Source organism: Aegilops tauschii, chromosome 4 (assembly GCF_002575655.3).
Source record: "Aegilops tauschii subsp. strangulata cultivar AL8/78 chromosome 4, Aet v6.0, whole genome shotgun sequence".
Taxonomy (NCBI): Eukaryota; Viridiplantae; Streptophyta; class Magnoliopsida; order Poales; family Poaceae; genus Aegilops; species Aegilops tauschii.
Genome location: NC_053038.3, coordinates 15322150 through 15337743, shown reverse-complemented (window position 1 = coordinate 15337743; position 15594 = coordinate 15322150). Strand labels below are relative to the sequence as shown.

The 15594-nt window shown below is 40.8% G+C and overlaps 1 protein-coding gene across 1 annotated transcript; it reads right to left on the bottom strand.

The window, feature by feature from the left end:
- Nucleotides 1–7861: 7861 nt before the first annotated feature.
- LOC141021607 (uncharacterized) lies at nucleotides 7862–9246 on the bottom strand. The gene is made up of 2 exons (XM_073497452.1): nucleotides 8941–9246; nucleotides 7862–8200 (listed from the first exon to the last, which is right to left on the bottom strand). The coding sequence occupies exons 1-2, from the start codon at nucleotides 9244–9246 to the stop codon at nucleotides 7862–7864; spliced, it is 645 nt and encodes a 214-aa protein (XP_073353553.1).
- Nucleotides 9247–15594: the final 6348 nt, after the last annotated feature.

Sequence of the window (15594 nt, the reverse complement as noted above, 5' to 3'; positions counted from 1 at the left end):
ATGCTCATTTGTTTTGCTTCAAATGGCAGTATGTACTCCTGGCGAACATTTGTGTGCTCTACTTTTGGCAGCTATTAATACAAGATCATTTATAATGGTTTAACTGTCCATAGAAATAACTTGAATGTCATTATTTCTAAACATACCAAATTTAGTGCAAGATATAGCATTAGCATCTTCAGTTAGAGTCATAACATATATGTACCATATATGACCATAGTGGAGGTATTAGGCAAGGTTGACCGCAATGCACTTATTAGTACAGGGTAGGTGCTTACAAGATAAACAATAGTTTAATGAAGCAACGATGCTTATTAGTACAGGGTAGAAGCTTAATTAGGTGCCTATCATGTACAAATTGGCACTGCTGCTTCCGAAAACCATGTTTAATATTGTTAGCATGTACCTAAGCACGTAGCATTGGAAGTTGGCCATTACCAGAAATGAGCAATGTACTACCAAACACTTAAACATAGCATCTTAAACACTCGCAACCCAAAAGATAAACCGGCGCATAAGTTCAAGCAGTACGGTGGGGCAGAAGTATCACACGACAACCATAACATAAAAACAGTCTTAACTAGGGTGGGCCAGCAGTAACAACCAAGTAGCGCATCAGATCCTCGGCATCTTGGCCGAACGAGGAGGCCTCGGGAGGTAGAATGGCAGATGCCCCTTCGCGTACTTCCTGAGGAAGGCACCAAAAGCGGCATGTTCAGCCCGGACGTGGGGTTTGTGGTTCCTTCCATTACCACGGCCGATATCGGTGCCATGCATGATCAGGCTGTCGTAGTCGCTCTTGATTCTCGCTCAGCAGAAGGGGCAGGCTATGTTGCCGTAGAGCCTGTTGGAGCTGCTGCGGTATGGGATTTCCCCATTCCGCAGCCTCCTGAGGACGTAGCGGCTCTTGCTGTCCCTGCTCTCCTTACTATCATCCATGTCTTCGTCATCTTCCTGTGTGTTAGTTGATCGACAGCTATGTCAGATTAGGAATACAGAAATGTAGCATTTCATAAGAGTATCAAGTACATTCGGAAAGTAGGAACACAAAAATATGATCAATCAGATGATTCACACAACATGTACCTCATGTATTGCAATATATGTTTATGTATTATTTGTTATCTTTCTTGTTCTTTTTTCTTTGCTTTGCATGCGTACATGTTCTCCCCTGTAAAGAAGTACTCCTATTTGTACAATCTAAGTTGACAATTAACTAAAGGGTTCAGGTTTTAGGGTATGAACAAATCATTTTACTGCATTCAAGCACATATTTTATTTCATACTGAAAATAGATAATTCCAAGAACAGGATCATTTCTTGCCATTTCTTGCAACAATATTTTGTATGATCTGGTTTTATCATAAAGAGATACCAGAAAATATCTAATTTAATTATATTCAAACTAGATGAGTACATACTACAAAGTAAAACTACCGCATCAACAAAGAAAAGATTGCCCTCACTTGATATTTTGAAGACAACAAATCATATGAATCATGTCATGAATTATGTATAAAAAGAGAAATTTTTGATTGAGGTACATCGGTTGCGAACATAAGAAATTATGGCTTTAATTACTCATCCTTGTTGCTAATAATTACATAGGGTGCGTACATAAGAAACTCTGCAATGAATTACTGACTGCAATCAGAAAATGTCTTCACAATATAGCTGTAAGCCTTCATGGTTTTCATCAAATAAACTAGTTTTTCTGACAACTAAATAAATGTACTGTTTACTAGGTCTCAACAGATTTGGCAATCAGATTGAAAATAAGATGCATAGTCCACTTCATTATATGGAAATCATGAAGCAGATAGAAAAAGTTTGCACTGTTAAGGTATGAAAGATTCTATAAGAAAGGAGAAAATATGGTATCAGCTTTGTGCATATGGAGTATTATGATTACGCTTAGTAATGAAAAATTCTATATAGTAAGAATGCAATAGAAAATCTTGTTGCTAGAAATGTACTGTTGCATGGACTTGGCATGCATGATTACTGATGTGGCATAGTTTCATGGATTGATTTGTGCAAGAGAAGAACTAATCCATGTTTGTTGTTAATGGCAGGCAGTGGCCGTAAATTGTTACTGCATGCATCAGTACTGACCAGATGCATAACTCGATGATGTGGCCCAGTTTCATGCATACCAAAACTAGATAATGGGTTGCCACTATTGAAGAACGGAGCATAGTTTCATGAATAGCAAAACCAGATAATGGGTTGCACAATTGAGGAACACAGCATAGTTGTAATAGGGGTTCTACTGATTTAAACTCTCATCATTGATAGTATTGTTGGTTACTAGCGAGGCACACGTGCATTGGGCGTGAAAGCAACAGTTAATGTCAATTATTTCATATGCACTTTACATTGCTATGCTACTGTAGCAATGGATTTTTTGTGTGTGTTTTCTTTAATAAAAGTGATAACGTTTGTGCATAATATGCATTCAGATTCACAAAGTTCAAAGCATTAGCAGTTCATTTAGAAGAAAAGAGTTTGCGTTGTTAAAGTATCCAAGATTCTATAACAATGGAGAAACATAGTGCTATGAGGTTGTTTGTGCATAGGTAGCATTGTGCTTAAGCTTACAAATGGAATATTCTAGATAGTACGCATGCTTGGAATTTTTCTTTTTTAGTAAATAAGATATCGAATGGCCAACAATGTTGGGATTTACCATCTGTCCACCGTTGGATTGGCTTCATCCAATAGCAAATATTCAAAGTTGTTTCCAAAGTACATGTTTTAAAAGTTACCATTTATAGAAGCTCAAGCACCGTTGATAAATATTTACTGTTGCATGTCAACTTTTCAAGTTCTAGATATTAATCATTGATCCTCTTGTTGACTGTCATGAAATAAACAAATTTGTAGGAAATTTTCCATCCACTCAAACCTGTTTGAAAGAATCCTACGTTTTTAGTATGCACAATCAAACACTCATACAATCCTGTAGGAGTCAATATGACATGACACTCTAATCCCACGTTTTTCCTATTCCTGCGTTTTGGAAATCGTACGAATCAAAGAGGTGATACCTAACAAATACACCGTTTTCTACAGCAGAACTAATTCATAATCAGTTTCTAAATCATATTCTTACTCATCTTCACAAAATAATTGCACGCACAGGGGGATTTTAGGCCTACATGACTACTGTTCCATGCCAGGTTTCAGATTGAAGGGGTTTCCTTCCAAATGTATGAAACAACTAGTACTAATCCTAACCCTAAGGGAGAGATCAAGAAACATAACCTATCTGGACGAAATCTAATCCGTGCTGCATGCAATTTAGGAGAAAACCCCATGGGAGAAAACCCCAAAAACAAAGTAGGAGAATAGAACAGAACAGGGTAGTACCTCCGAGAGCTCGTCGTCGACCTCCTCGTAGTACTTGTCGATGAGCTCGTACTGCTCGCGCTTCCGCTTGGCCCTCTGCTCCTCCAGATCCACCGCCACCTCCTCCTCCACCTGCTCCCCGACAGCAGGCTCGACCGCTGCGACGGCGGTCGGAGCAGTCACAACAGATGGTGCAACGCCTCCCATCGCCGCGACGGCGCCGTCGACCGCGCCAACCGCGGTGGCAATGACCACAACAGGCTTCTCCACTACTTCTACCGCTGCATCCTTCTCCACCGCCGTGTCTTCACGGCCGGCCTTCATCTTCCGACGACGATGGGCAAGGGAGGTGGTTGATGGCTCGTAGGAGGTAGGGTTCGAGGTGAGAGGAGAGGGTTTTTTGCTGATTTGGGGAAGAAAAGCAGCAGGGGTGGGGAGTGGGGGAGACCGGGGTGGGGAGGCGGCCTTTATTTGGCGTGTGGGTGGACGTTTGGAGTTACCGAGGCTAGATGCGTGGCGTCGTGCGCTCGTGCACGCCCCAACCGCTTTAATTTTTTTGTCATGAATTTGTATATTTTTTGACCTGTGGTTTAGCGAGGAAATTGCACAAACCACCTACTTTTGGTGTTACTTTTGCATAGAACACCTACTTTACAGGTTTGTTGCAAAAAAACACATATTGGGGTAATTTGTTGCAGCAAGGTCTATCCGCCATTTTGGGTGGGTTGACATGATTTCTGACAAGTGAGTCCAGTTTGTAAGTGCACCGTGGGAAAAAAAACATTCCACATTAGCACCCAACTAGAACTGTGCAAAATTTACAAATAGGTACTCCAGAAATAATTCTCATTGTTTCTGGGCCCACAGAAATGAACTATTGACAGTTTTTTTTGTTCCCACATAACATGTTGGCACACAAGAGCATGCACCAAACTTGTTCTCCTTCGACACACAGACGCTATAACGACGGACATGTACCAGTAATATTCACACTGCACGTGTCGATACCATCTTGACCAACACGCAACAACATTGGTCTCATTGGACTCACACATGCCAAAAGGGGTCCAAATCATTCACCAATTCTTCTAGTCACATTCCACTCCAAGATGCGACAATGGACCAACATGTATCAATCTTGATCTATTTGCACAAATAATTGGTATAAGGGCCAGATGCACCAATAGATGTCACAATGCACTGACACATGTCACTTGGGCCAACACGCACCATGCCCACATACAAGGAACATATAAGCTTATAGGATCCACATGCACCGATAAACTACGTCTCGACATGCAACAACTTTTTGTAGTCACATTGCACGCACAGTGCATACCAAGACACGCCAACGGCCCCTCATGTAGCAATCTTCATGTGCTTTCACTAATCATGGTCTCTTTGGCCTCACAGATGTCATAAGGGCCAAATGCACCAATATTGACACGTTGCACTCAAACGTGCCACTTGGGCCAACATGGATCATGGTTTCTTTACTAGCAAGGATCACATAAGCCATTATATAGTGTTGGTACCCTAGCTAATAACAACATATATCAACATTGGTCCTAGTTGCAGCTACATAGGACCACTTATGCCACACATGGAGCGCAGCCTCGGTGCATGGTTTTTTTCGTGCGTCTGTGTCTGGATAAATGTCTTAAGGAGAGGCAAATTGGTTCTGCCGAACACACTGCATCAGCCGAACTAGCTAGACCCTTTACCTCACACCCGCATGGCCCTGGTTCGAATCCCCGTGAGGCAGTTGGAAATGCCAATTTTTTCTATGGGTACTAACACGTGGGGTCCCCTTGTCATCCACACAAACGCGCCACCACATGTACCACATTTGGCAAAGTGCACCTACTACTCAACATCATTTTCAACTTTCTTCGTCCCCTTCTCGACAAGCGCTGCCGCCGCCATCTCCAGACGACGCCTCTCTTCGCCGCCGGATCTGCGTGGCCGCCGCCAACTCCGGTAAGTAGGTGAGATCTCCCCTCATCCCCCTCGCAAATCTTCTTCCCTTCCCCAACCGCGTGCGTCTCCCTCCGGACGCGGATCTAATCCAGAAATTTTAATTGGTACATGTGGTAGATGATTTGTTGATGGATATGATGGTTCTTTCATAGATTGATGGATGTCGTAGTGTAGGATCTGAGCCGTACCAGGGAAAAGGGAGGCCCTATGCAAATCACAATGAGGCCCTATGTGTGAAAAAATAAATCAAAATAATTCATCCGTTCTTCACTATAGTATGTAGTACTGACATTGGATTGGATTGGATTCGGATTTATTAGGTAGATGATACTGGCATTGCCATTGTCATTGGCATTGCTTTTTTAGGTAGATGATAGTAAACAGATTTAATAGGTATTGCATTTTAAGTTGTCACTATGATTTATTATATGTATGATCTTTGTATTGTACTATGGTAGCGTACAATTCAACTTAGAGTTCAACATGTTCTGTGTAGAATGGAGGAAGCACCATGTGGACGGTGCAAGTCACGGTGCCGGACCAGCCTTTGTACTGCCACGCTGTTCGGCATCTACTTCCAGCCTACTTTTGTTTTTGCAGCGGTAACAATTTATATGAACCTTCTGACAGTTCATTATTTTTGTTTTTTTCTATTTCCACTAATGCATTATGTCTGTTATTTGTTTTTTTCTTGCACAGATCGTCCCATGCAATGTGAGATTGGCATTCAATGAGCTCGTCGGAGACACCGTGACCTTCGACGCTCTTGGGGGGCCGTACACTATGCAGGTCGATAAGGGGCGAACGATAACCCAGATTGGAGGAGATGAATGGGATCGTTTCATCGCCCGCTTGCGTCTTAGTGGGGGTGAACGGATCCTCTTCTCCTTAAGAGGAGAAAGGCCCAGTATTTCTGTTATCTATCTGAATTTGATTGCCGATAGTGAGGATGAAGTTCATGAGGAGGACGATGGTGAGGATTCAGATGATGATGACAACCCACTTGATGAAGCCCTCTATGCCCAAGGAGTGAGGCTGAGCGGCGAGGAAACCGGCAACCTCTGGGACATGCTTCCGCTACGTGAAGACTACGTCGGGATGCCATTCGTGACCCGCCTCACAAGGACGAATGTTAAACAGCATCTCATGGTATGTTACTTAGTGTGGTAATTACATGATATGCATGCTTAATTAGTGTAGTAGTTAATATGATATGCATGTTGTAGTACTGTGATGATATGCCTAGTGTAGAATTCATTTAGTGCAGAATTTTATGGTATGCATGTGTTGTAGTAATGCGATATATGCTTATGTAGTGTAGTAATATGCGATGATATGCTTAGTGTACGTAGTATATAATCTAATGATATGCTTAATTACTGTAGTAATTTGATGACTAGTGTGTAGTGTAGTGATGTGATGTGACATATGTGTCTTGAAGTGTATGGTTTGTTGATAATTGCACGTGACATGCTCATATATCATATCAACTGTTTTCAGAAATTACCTAAGAGGTTATCTGATAGCTATGGCATCGAGCCGGATGAAGAAGGCATGGCTGCTGGACTATGCCTTACCAGAACGGGCTCCATCACCACCTGTGCCTACGCAGTGGACACGGACGGTCGCACTATCTTCAACCGGGCGGGGTGGAAGAAGTTCCTTCATGGCAAGAATCTTCCGGTAGGTCAGGGCATCCTACTCACTGTTGCGAATACCCGTCGCCGAGGATGATGATCACCATCAACCTTATTTAGAACTGGTTGGGCCTTGTTTCGATGTGAAATGAACTTGGTATGTTAGCTCTTGTTTCCGAGTACTTGTTGTGTATTACCGTACCTATCTTTATATATATAGGTTCAGTAAATGGGCCATGTATTGATGTGAAATGAACTTGTTATGTTTGGGGCTTGTTTTGTTGTTGCCCCAGTGGTTATTTGTGACTTCCTTGAACTTGAATCTGTCTTGAAATGTTGTTGGATGCTTGGTGCTGTTGCTTTATAGTATAAAGCTGGGGGCGTTCGGGGACCTTTTTCGTAGGTTCGGTTAATGGAGTTTAGCTCTAATTGTACTTATTGTTTTCTTTTCATACAATTCTGAACCCAAACTACGCATGGCACAACCTTCTGTGATTAGTTCATTTGATAACTAGTACTCCCTCTATAAACTAATATAAGAGCGTTTAGATTACTAAAATAGTGATCTAAACGCTCTTATATTAGTTTACGAAGGGAGTATTGAAGAGCAGCCACAAAGTTCCATTCACAATTTACTTGAATTTTTGTTTTGATGGATAAACAAAATAGGAAGCTAGCAAACTTATTTAACGAGATAAGCAAACTATGTACTTGATTACATAAGCAAACTTGTTCAACCCTGACAAACAGGACATAAACAAACTGGTTCAACTCTGACACACATGACATAAACAAGCTGGTTTAACCCAAGAAAAGCAAACTACAAATTTCAAACAACAAGATAAAGGACAAGCACAAGCGCAAGCAACACAAAGGCAGATTTTGATGTCTCCTCATCCCACATAGTGGCAGTAGTAGTAGGGGTCCTCTTCCTGCTCTTTTGAAATTTCTAGACCTCTTTTGATGTTGTCGATTATCTTCCATGACTTGTAGGTGGCGTACGCATCTATTGCTGTGTACTCGATGAGGTAATCTGGCAGTGGGCTGACCCCCCACAGTTTATGGTCTGCTTGCTTGTCGATCTTGTTCTTCATCTTGCTGTAGAATGGGTGGATGACGCTGGCTGCAACATCAGCCAAGGAGTCATACGGTTTTCCGTTGTATGGAACTCTCCAGTTGTGCTGAATGTCGATGTGCTTGTTGGGGTTTATCTCCAAACCAGACATCTTCAGCTGTCATTTTTAATGTTGAAACCGGCAAAGGTGAACAACTTCTCCTCCTGTAGGAACTCTTTGAGGCGCTTTGGCCTGCTAGCGGAGAGACAATTGATGAATACATGGAGTACTAATGTTTATTTTTCAAGATTTAATCATCTGTTTTTATGGTTTACAAGTGAATATTACATGGAGTAGATGCTTATACAGTATAAGTCATGGATGAATGTAGTTCAGAAACTAGTAAACAAAGTTATGAAATTAAAATCAAGTACACCATGTTATTTTTCTTTTTGGAATATATAGTTGAGTCAATGATCTATTTGCTTTCTTAGTGCCAGTTTAGTTTTATTTTATTGAATAAAATAACATATACCTCTGCTTCACCAAGTTCTTAAGTTTTTTTGGTGGTGAAAATAACACCATACCAAGTTCAGAAACTACTTCACTACATCAAGTTCAGAAACTACACTAATGAATCTAGATGAGAAACTACACGGGTACATCAAGCTCACAAATTAATCTTGTGCAACAATTTCAGATACTATTCAAGTGCATCAGGTTCAAAATATATTCTAGTGCATCTACTTTGAGGAACTGCACTAGTGCATCCATTTTCACAAACTACACTAGTACATCTCGTATGAAACTAGTCTAATGAAATTTCGAGGGAGCAGTATTGATGAATGGAAGAGGGTGAATGAGTAGGATTTTTCACCATTTTGTGGCCGCAACGATGTGGTACACGAGGCAGAGACCCTCCATGCTGAACTGCAGAACTGCTGCCATCTGCGGAGGTTCATCATCTTTGTAAACTCCACATTAACACCGATGATGTGGGGATACGAGCCGCATGCGCTCCTCCTGATCCTAAAGATCATCTCGTCGGCCTTGTCTGGTTCGCTGGTGCAGACGACCTCCATCGTCTCCTTGCCGTGGAGCTCAATCCCTTTGAGGGTTACGGTGTACTCGCACTTCTGACCGGGAACGTGAACGACGTCGAGGTTGCCGCTCTGATCGGACCTCTGGCCACAATGACGCTTGGCAGACGCTTCCTCCGCCATTGCCCTCCTCCTGCGACTGCGGGCTTCGAAGAGAGATGTTTGTGGGTTGTTTGTAGAAGAGATGGAAGCGGCAATGGAGGTTCTTAGAATGAGGCAGTGATGTAGTCGATTTGGGGCTTTTTCACGCCTGGGATGGGGACATGGGGGAGGTGATTCGTGTAGGACGTGGGGGTAGTGGTGGTGGGGCGCAGTTGCAATCCGTCGTGGCAACCGCGCTCTGTGCACTGCTGGGTGCGCGTGCGTCTGAGTTTAGTCCCACCACGGGCCTGCATCCTCGCCCATATCACTGGGTTTGTAGTCGTATGCGGGACGTGGTGTGCGAAATATCATGTTAGGTAGGTGGGCTTTTTTCTATAAATGTTTTTTGCCTATGTGACATGTTGACTTATACTAAAATAACACTTCCTTTTTTCGGTACACGTGTCTTATGTGAAAAGTTTAAGTTTGATAACAATTAAAAACATTTAAAACCTTGCCACATTGGCTTTCTTGGACATGTGTAAAAAGTTTAAGTTTGAAAACAATTGAAAAACATGTAAAACCTTGCATCATTGAATTTTAACTTTAAAATAAATTTGAAATATTGCAGTTAATTTGTAGACCATCTCCAAATCAAACCAAATTTGTTTTACATTGTCACATACATGTGACAAACATTGTTATTTACAGATCATGTGTGCAAAAACTGAGGTGATTTAGATCTAGTCGAAAAAAGGTGATTTTTTTCACCACCTCCAAATCACCTCAAATTCGTTCTACATGCTCAAATAGATCAGCCAAACATGTCTATGAAAGAAATTTGGAAAAAATGTATCCTACAATGCCCGCTTAAGGTGTAGACCGTTGTTTTGATCAGTCAGTCTACATGGGCAAAATAAATTCAAAATAAATTAAAAAATTGTAAAACATTGAAAACCTAGCTTTGTTTGTGCAACATATCAAGTGTGCAAAATTAGAGATGATTTAGAGGAGGTCGAAAAAATCACGCTAAAACACGTGGGAATATTTGGTCTCACTTAAGCTAGTTTTTGTAGAAAATGTGATTTTTTTCCACCACCTCCAAATCACCACAAATTTGTTCTACATGCTTAAATTGATGTGCCTAGCATGTCTATGAGAGAAATTTGGAAAAAAATGTATCCTACAATATCTGCTTAAGGTGTAGACCGATGTTTTGATCAGTCAGTCTACAGGGCAGAATAAATTAAAAACAATTATAAAATTATAAAACCTTGAAAACCTAGCTATGTTTATGCAACATATCAAGTGTGCAAAATTAGAGGTGGTTTAGAGGAGGTCGAAAAAATCACGCTAAAACACGAGGGACCATTTGGTCTTCACTTAAGCCAGTTTTTGTAGAAAATGTGATTTTTTTCCACCACCTCCAAATCACCACAAATTTGTTCTACATGCTGTATCCTACAATGCCCGCTTAAGATGTAGACCGTTGTTTTGATCAGTCAGTCTACAGGGCAGAATAAATTCAACAAAATAACAAATTATATAACCTTGAAAACCTAGCTATGTTTGTGCAACATATCAAGTGTGCAAAATTATAGGTGGTTTAGAGAAGTTCTAAAAAATCACGCTTAAACACAAGGGACCATTTGGTCTCACTTAAGCCATTTTTGTAGAAAATGTGATTTTTTTCCACCACCTCCAAATCACCCCAAATTTGTTCTAGATGCTCAAATAGATGTGCCAAGCATGTCTATGAAAGAAATTTGGAAAAGAAAATTATCCTACAATGCCTGTTTAAGGTGTAGACCGATGTTTTGATCAGTCAGTCTATAGCGCAGAATAAATTCAAACAAATAAAAAATTATAAAATCTTGAAAACCTAGCTATGTTTGTGCAACATATCAAGTGTGCAAAATTAGAGGTGGTTTAGAGGAGGTCAAAAAAATCACGCTAAAACACGAGGGGCCATTTGGTCACTTAAGCCAGTTTTTGTAGAAAATGTGTTTTTTTAAACCACCTCCAAATCACCACAAATTTGTTCTACATACTTAAATAGATGTGTCTAGCATGTCTATGAGAGAAATTTGGAAAAAAAAAATGTATCCTACAATGCCCGCTTAAGGTGTAGACCGTTGTTTTGATCAGTCAGTCTACAAGGCAGAATAAATTCAAAAAATTTAAAAAATTATAAAATCTTGAAAATCTAGCTATGTTTGTGCAACATATCAAGTGTGCAAAATTATAGGTGATTTAGAGAAGGTCGAAAAAATCACGCTTAAACACGAGGGGCCATTTGCTCTCACTTAAGCCAGTTTTTGTAGAAAATGTGATTTTTTCCACCACCTCCAAATCACCCCAAATTTGTTCTAGATGCTCAAATAGATGTGCCAAGCATGTCTATGAAAGAAAATTGAAAACAAATGTATCCTACAATGCCCGCTTAAGGTGTAGAACTATATTTTGATCAGTCAGTCTAAAGGGCAGAATAAATTCAAAAAAAAGTATAAAACCTTGAAAACCTAGCTATGTTTGTGCAACATATCAAGTGTGCAAAATTAGACGTGATTTAGAGGAGGTTGGAAAAATCACGGTTTAATTTGTGTGTGGGGGGGTAGACCTCCCGAGAGCCGTTTACAGGTCATTTTCGTTCCATATATGTGAAAACATTCCAAATTTTGCCCAACATGAAAAGCACATTATGCATGCATGCTCTATGTGGTCATGGGATGTGATGCAGCAAAATTGGGAGCATTAGTGCATGTATACGCAAGTAGGGTCTCTGAAACGCGCTTTTCGGGGATAGCCTGTCACCACCCCGAGAGCACTAGCTCGGTTTCTCACCTGTATGAAACCAACCCAACATTTCAGGATGACAAGTCATGGCCATGTTAGGACTACTTGCCATGTTTCAACCATCTTCAACAAATTTTGAAAGTTTCGTCACATGCGGGATTTTTTCGGTCATTAGTACAATGTGGACCATTTTCAACATTTATTGCAAGTTTTGTCACGTATGGCATTTTTCGGGCATATGCGACACGAAAAAACCATTTTTAATACTTAAAAAACAAGGACAATATTTTCTAGATTTTTTGGGATATCATTTTGATATTATTGAAATCTCACATAACTCACGCGGCCCACCCCTCCCTAAATCCCGCGATTACAGCGCCTCATTCTAACCACCCGGCCGTGCCATCCGCAGCTCCCACAACCGCTGCAAGATCAGATCGGAGACGCCAGGCTCACACGGATTACAGGAGTCGCCGGCCACCGCCCACAGCCATGAGGGGTCGGACTTCAGTGTTCTTCTCACCGCCCCCTCCGTTTATCCTTACCGCCGTCTACCGCGCTATAGGGGCACTTCTAGTTTGCGACACACTATCCGCGGCCATCAACTCGGCGCCGTCGTCTCCGAGAGAAGGTATTTCCTGATCGTAGCTTTTTTTAATCGTTGTCGGCCGCTCCTTTAGTAGTTGAACCCTCATAGGTTTTGCACAACTTCACGTGGTTAAGCAATTGGATACCCTTGTTAAACTGCGCTTATTTTATGCACGACCAACTAGGTTGTGTGCTTAAAGTCATAAGTGGATCATATGTTAAATGACCCACTTAATTTTTTTTAATATTAGTTGACTGCTAATTTTGTTATACATCTTTTATTATTGTCTTCAGATTAATTAACCCGGTTTGCATCATTGCATACAAGCTAGCAATGTCAGTTTCAGATAAAAGTCTTTGTAACAGAGAAAAGCCTCGAAGAACTCAAACTGAAATTTGACAGCAAGACTGTAGGCAAACAAATGTTTCTGTTATCATCACGGTCACGCAGAGCCATGAGCAGCTATGTTGAGCCCATTCAAACCCAAATAGGTAGCATCAATTGATACATGATCTTGCTCATGCCCTACTTTTAGCATCATTTGATACATGTTCAGTTCTTATCATAAAGTGGATATATGTACCTTTGGCAATCATGAGCATCCTCTATTTACTGCTATAACTAATGCATCCTCAGTACAAAAATTGAATTGGCAATACGGTTGTATTGGCAATCATTTGCATGCTTTACTTTTGGCAAGAACTAATGCATAGTTGAGTTATAACTGGTCACAGATATGGCTGGAACATCTAGAGTTATCATCATGGTCACGCAGAGACCCTAAACCATCACCAAATATGTTGAGCCCATTCAAACACAAATAGGAAGCAGCAATTGATACATGTTCATGCCCATGCTCTACTTTTGGCATAATTTGATACATGTTTAGTTCTTACCAGAAAGTGGAAACATGCACTTTTGGGAAACATGAGCGTCCTCTACTTATTGCAATAACTAATGCATCCTCAGTACAAAACTTCAATTGGCAATAGGTAGAATTGGCAATCATTTGCATGCTTTACTTTTGGCAAAAACTAATGCATAGTTCAGTTGTAACTGGTCATAGATATGGCTGGAACATCCTGAGTTATAAACTGAACATAATCATGCCAAGCTATAACTACCATAGTCATAGTAGTAGAGTTCCTAGCATGCATCACCGTACGATTCTAGAACGGCAAAATTAACACAGCTAACATAACATAGACCACCGTACGATACTTGAGTTGCTATGGCCTTGTACAATGCAAGGTGATTAGGCGAGGTGTTTAGAGAGATAAACCAGGCTTTTCTTAAGCACCGGTGCTTATTTGTACAGGGTGGACGCATAACTAGGCATCTATCATGTACAAATAGGAAATGGTGCTTCAGAAAAACCCGGTTTATTTTTCTAAGCACCACCCTTAGCATCTACCTCATTGTACAATGCCTAACACGCATCATCAAAATAGTACTAATAACAACTTAGACCACTTAAGCAGGTTAGCAGCAAACACTTAGATAAACGGCAGATTAACCACCGCACACCATAAGTTCACACCCACCATAGACCATAGGACATAAGTTCTTACACACCATAGACAATAAGTTTTAGAGTCGACCAGCGAATACCGATAACATAAAAGGACACGGCGGTCCTGGGGCAGCAGCAGCAGTCTAGCAGCACATCACTTGTCTCCCTTGTTCAGCGGCGGCGCAGCGGGATGTAGTAGGGCTCATTGACTTTGACAATGTTTAGGAAGCGCCCGTAGGCCGCATGTTTGGCCAGAGTACTGGCCTTTTGCTTCCTACTGTAGGAGTTGCCAGTGGTGACGGCATGCTGCATCAAGCCATCTATGCCGCCCTTGATCGCCTTGCCACAAAAGGGGCAGCCAAGCTTTCCATAGAAACGGTACTTGAATTTTCCAGCAATCAGCTGCCTCATGATGTAGCGGCTCTTGTTGTGCCTGCTGTCCATGTCATACCCCACATCATCGTCATCCTCCTGTGAATTAGTACACAAAGAAGAACTCAGTTAATCTATTCTGCTACATTGCTCTTAATTAGAATGTTTGAAAAGTACAGACGTGTAACATGACGACTATCTATTTGCTGGAAATAAGGTGTATATGCACATACATAATTGACCCAAATAATTTGACATGCATAAATAAGGACGGTGGAATAGTTGCATTGATAGATTAGTGCACAAGAAGTACATAATTAACACATGAAAGAATTCATGATGTGGCTTGGTTTAATGATACTTGATACTTGTTACAGGTGTAATTCTGATTGGAATCAGAAAAAAGGCTTCATTATACTCCTCCATGTTACACACAAGGGGGTATTCTTCTATCTACTGGAATCAAGAAACCATTATTCTTTCTGAGAGCAGCAATACTAATTCTCCAACATTTTTAGCCCCTGATAAGTTTTAGAAGGAAATTGATAAAGGAGCTATGGGCTACTATCTTTATCCCTTATCTTGTGACTCTGATGATACCGGTGAGGAAAATACTTTGGAGGAACTTAACTTGGAAAAGGAAATGTTGTCATGAAAAACAAAGTGTTTTTTGTCTATTTATTGAAATCAGAACTTGAATTCTAGTTTTACAAATATATGCTAAAAAGATTCATTCCAGTGGTCTAAAAAAAGATTCAGAAATTGAATTCTAGTTTTACAAATACAAGTTGAGTATTTAGGGCATGTTGTCTAAAATACATTCATTCCAGTGGTCAGATGCTCAAATTGAGGCCTTCACAACATTGAAGAATTGTCTGGTCACTGCTCTTGTTATGGCTTTGCCTTATTTGACCCTACCATTTACTTTTTAAACAGATGCATCAGGTCAAGGTATTCGTTCTGTCCTCATGCAACAAGGCAGACCAATTGCTAGAAAAGGAAATGTTGTCATGCAAAACAGGGGTTGTCAAAGAAATAATCAAGTGGTCAGAACAAGATTCTTACCAATTAAAACTGAATGTAGATGCATCATATGATAGTTAAGAAGGAGATGACTCGA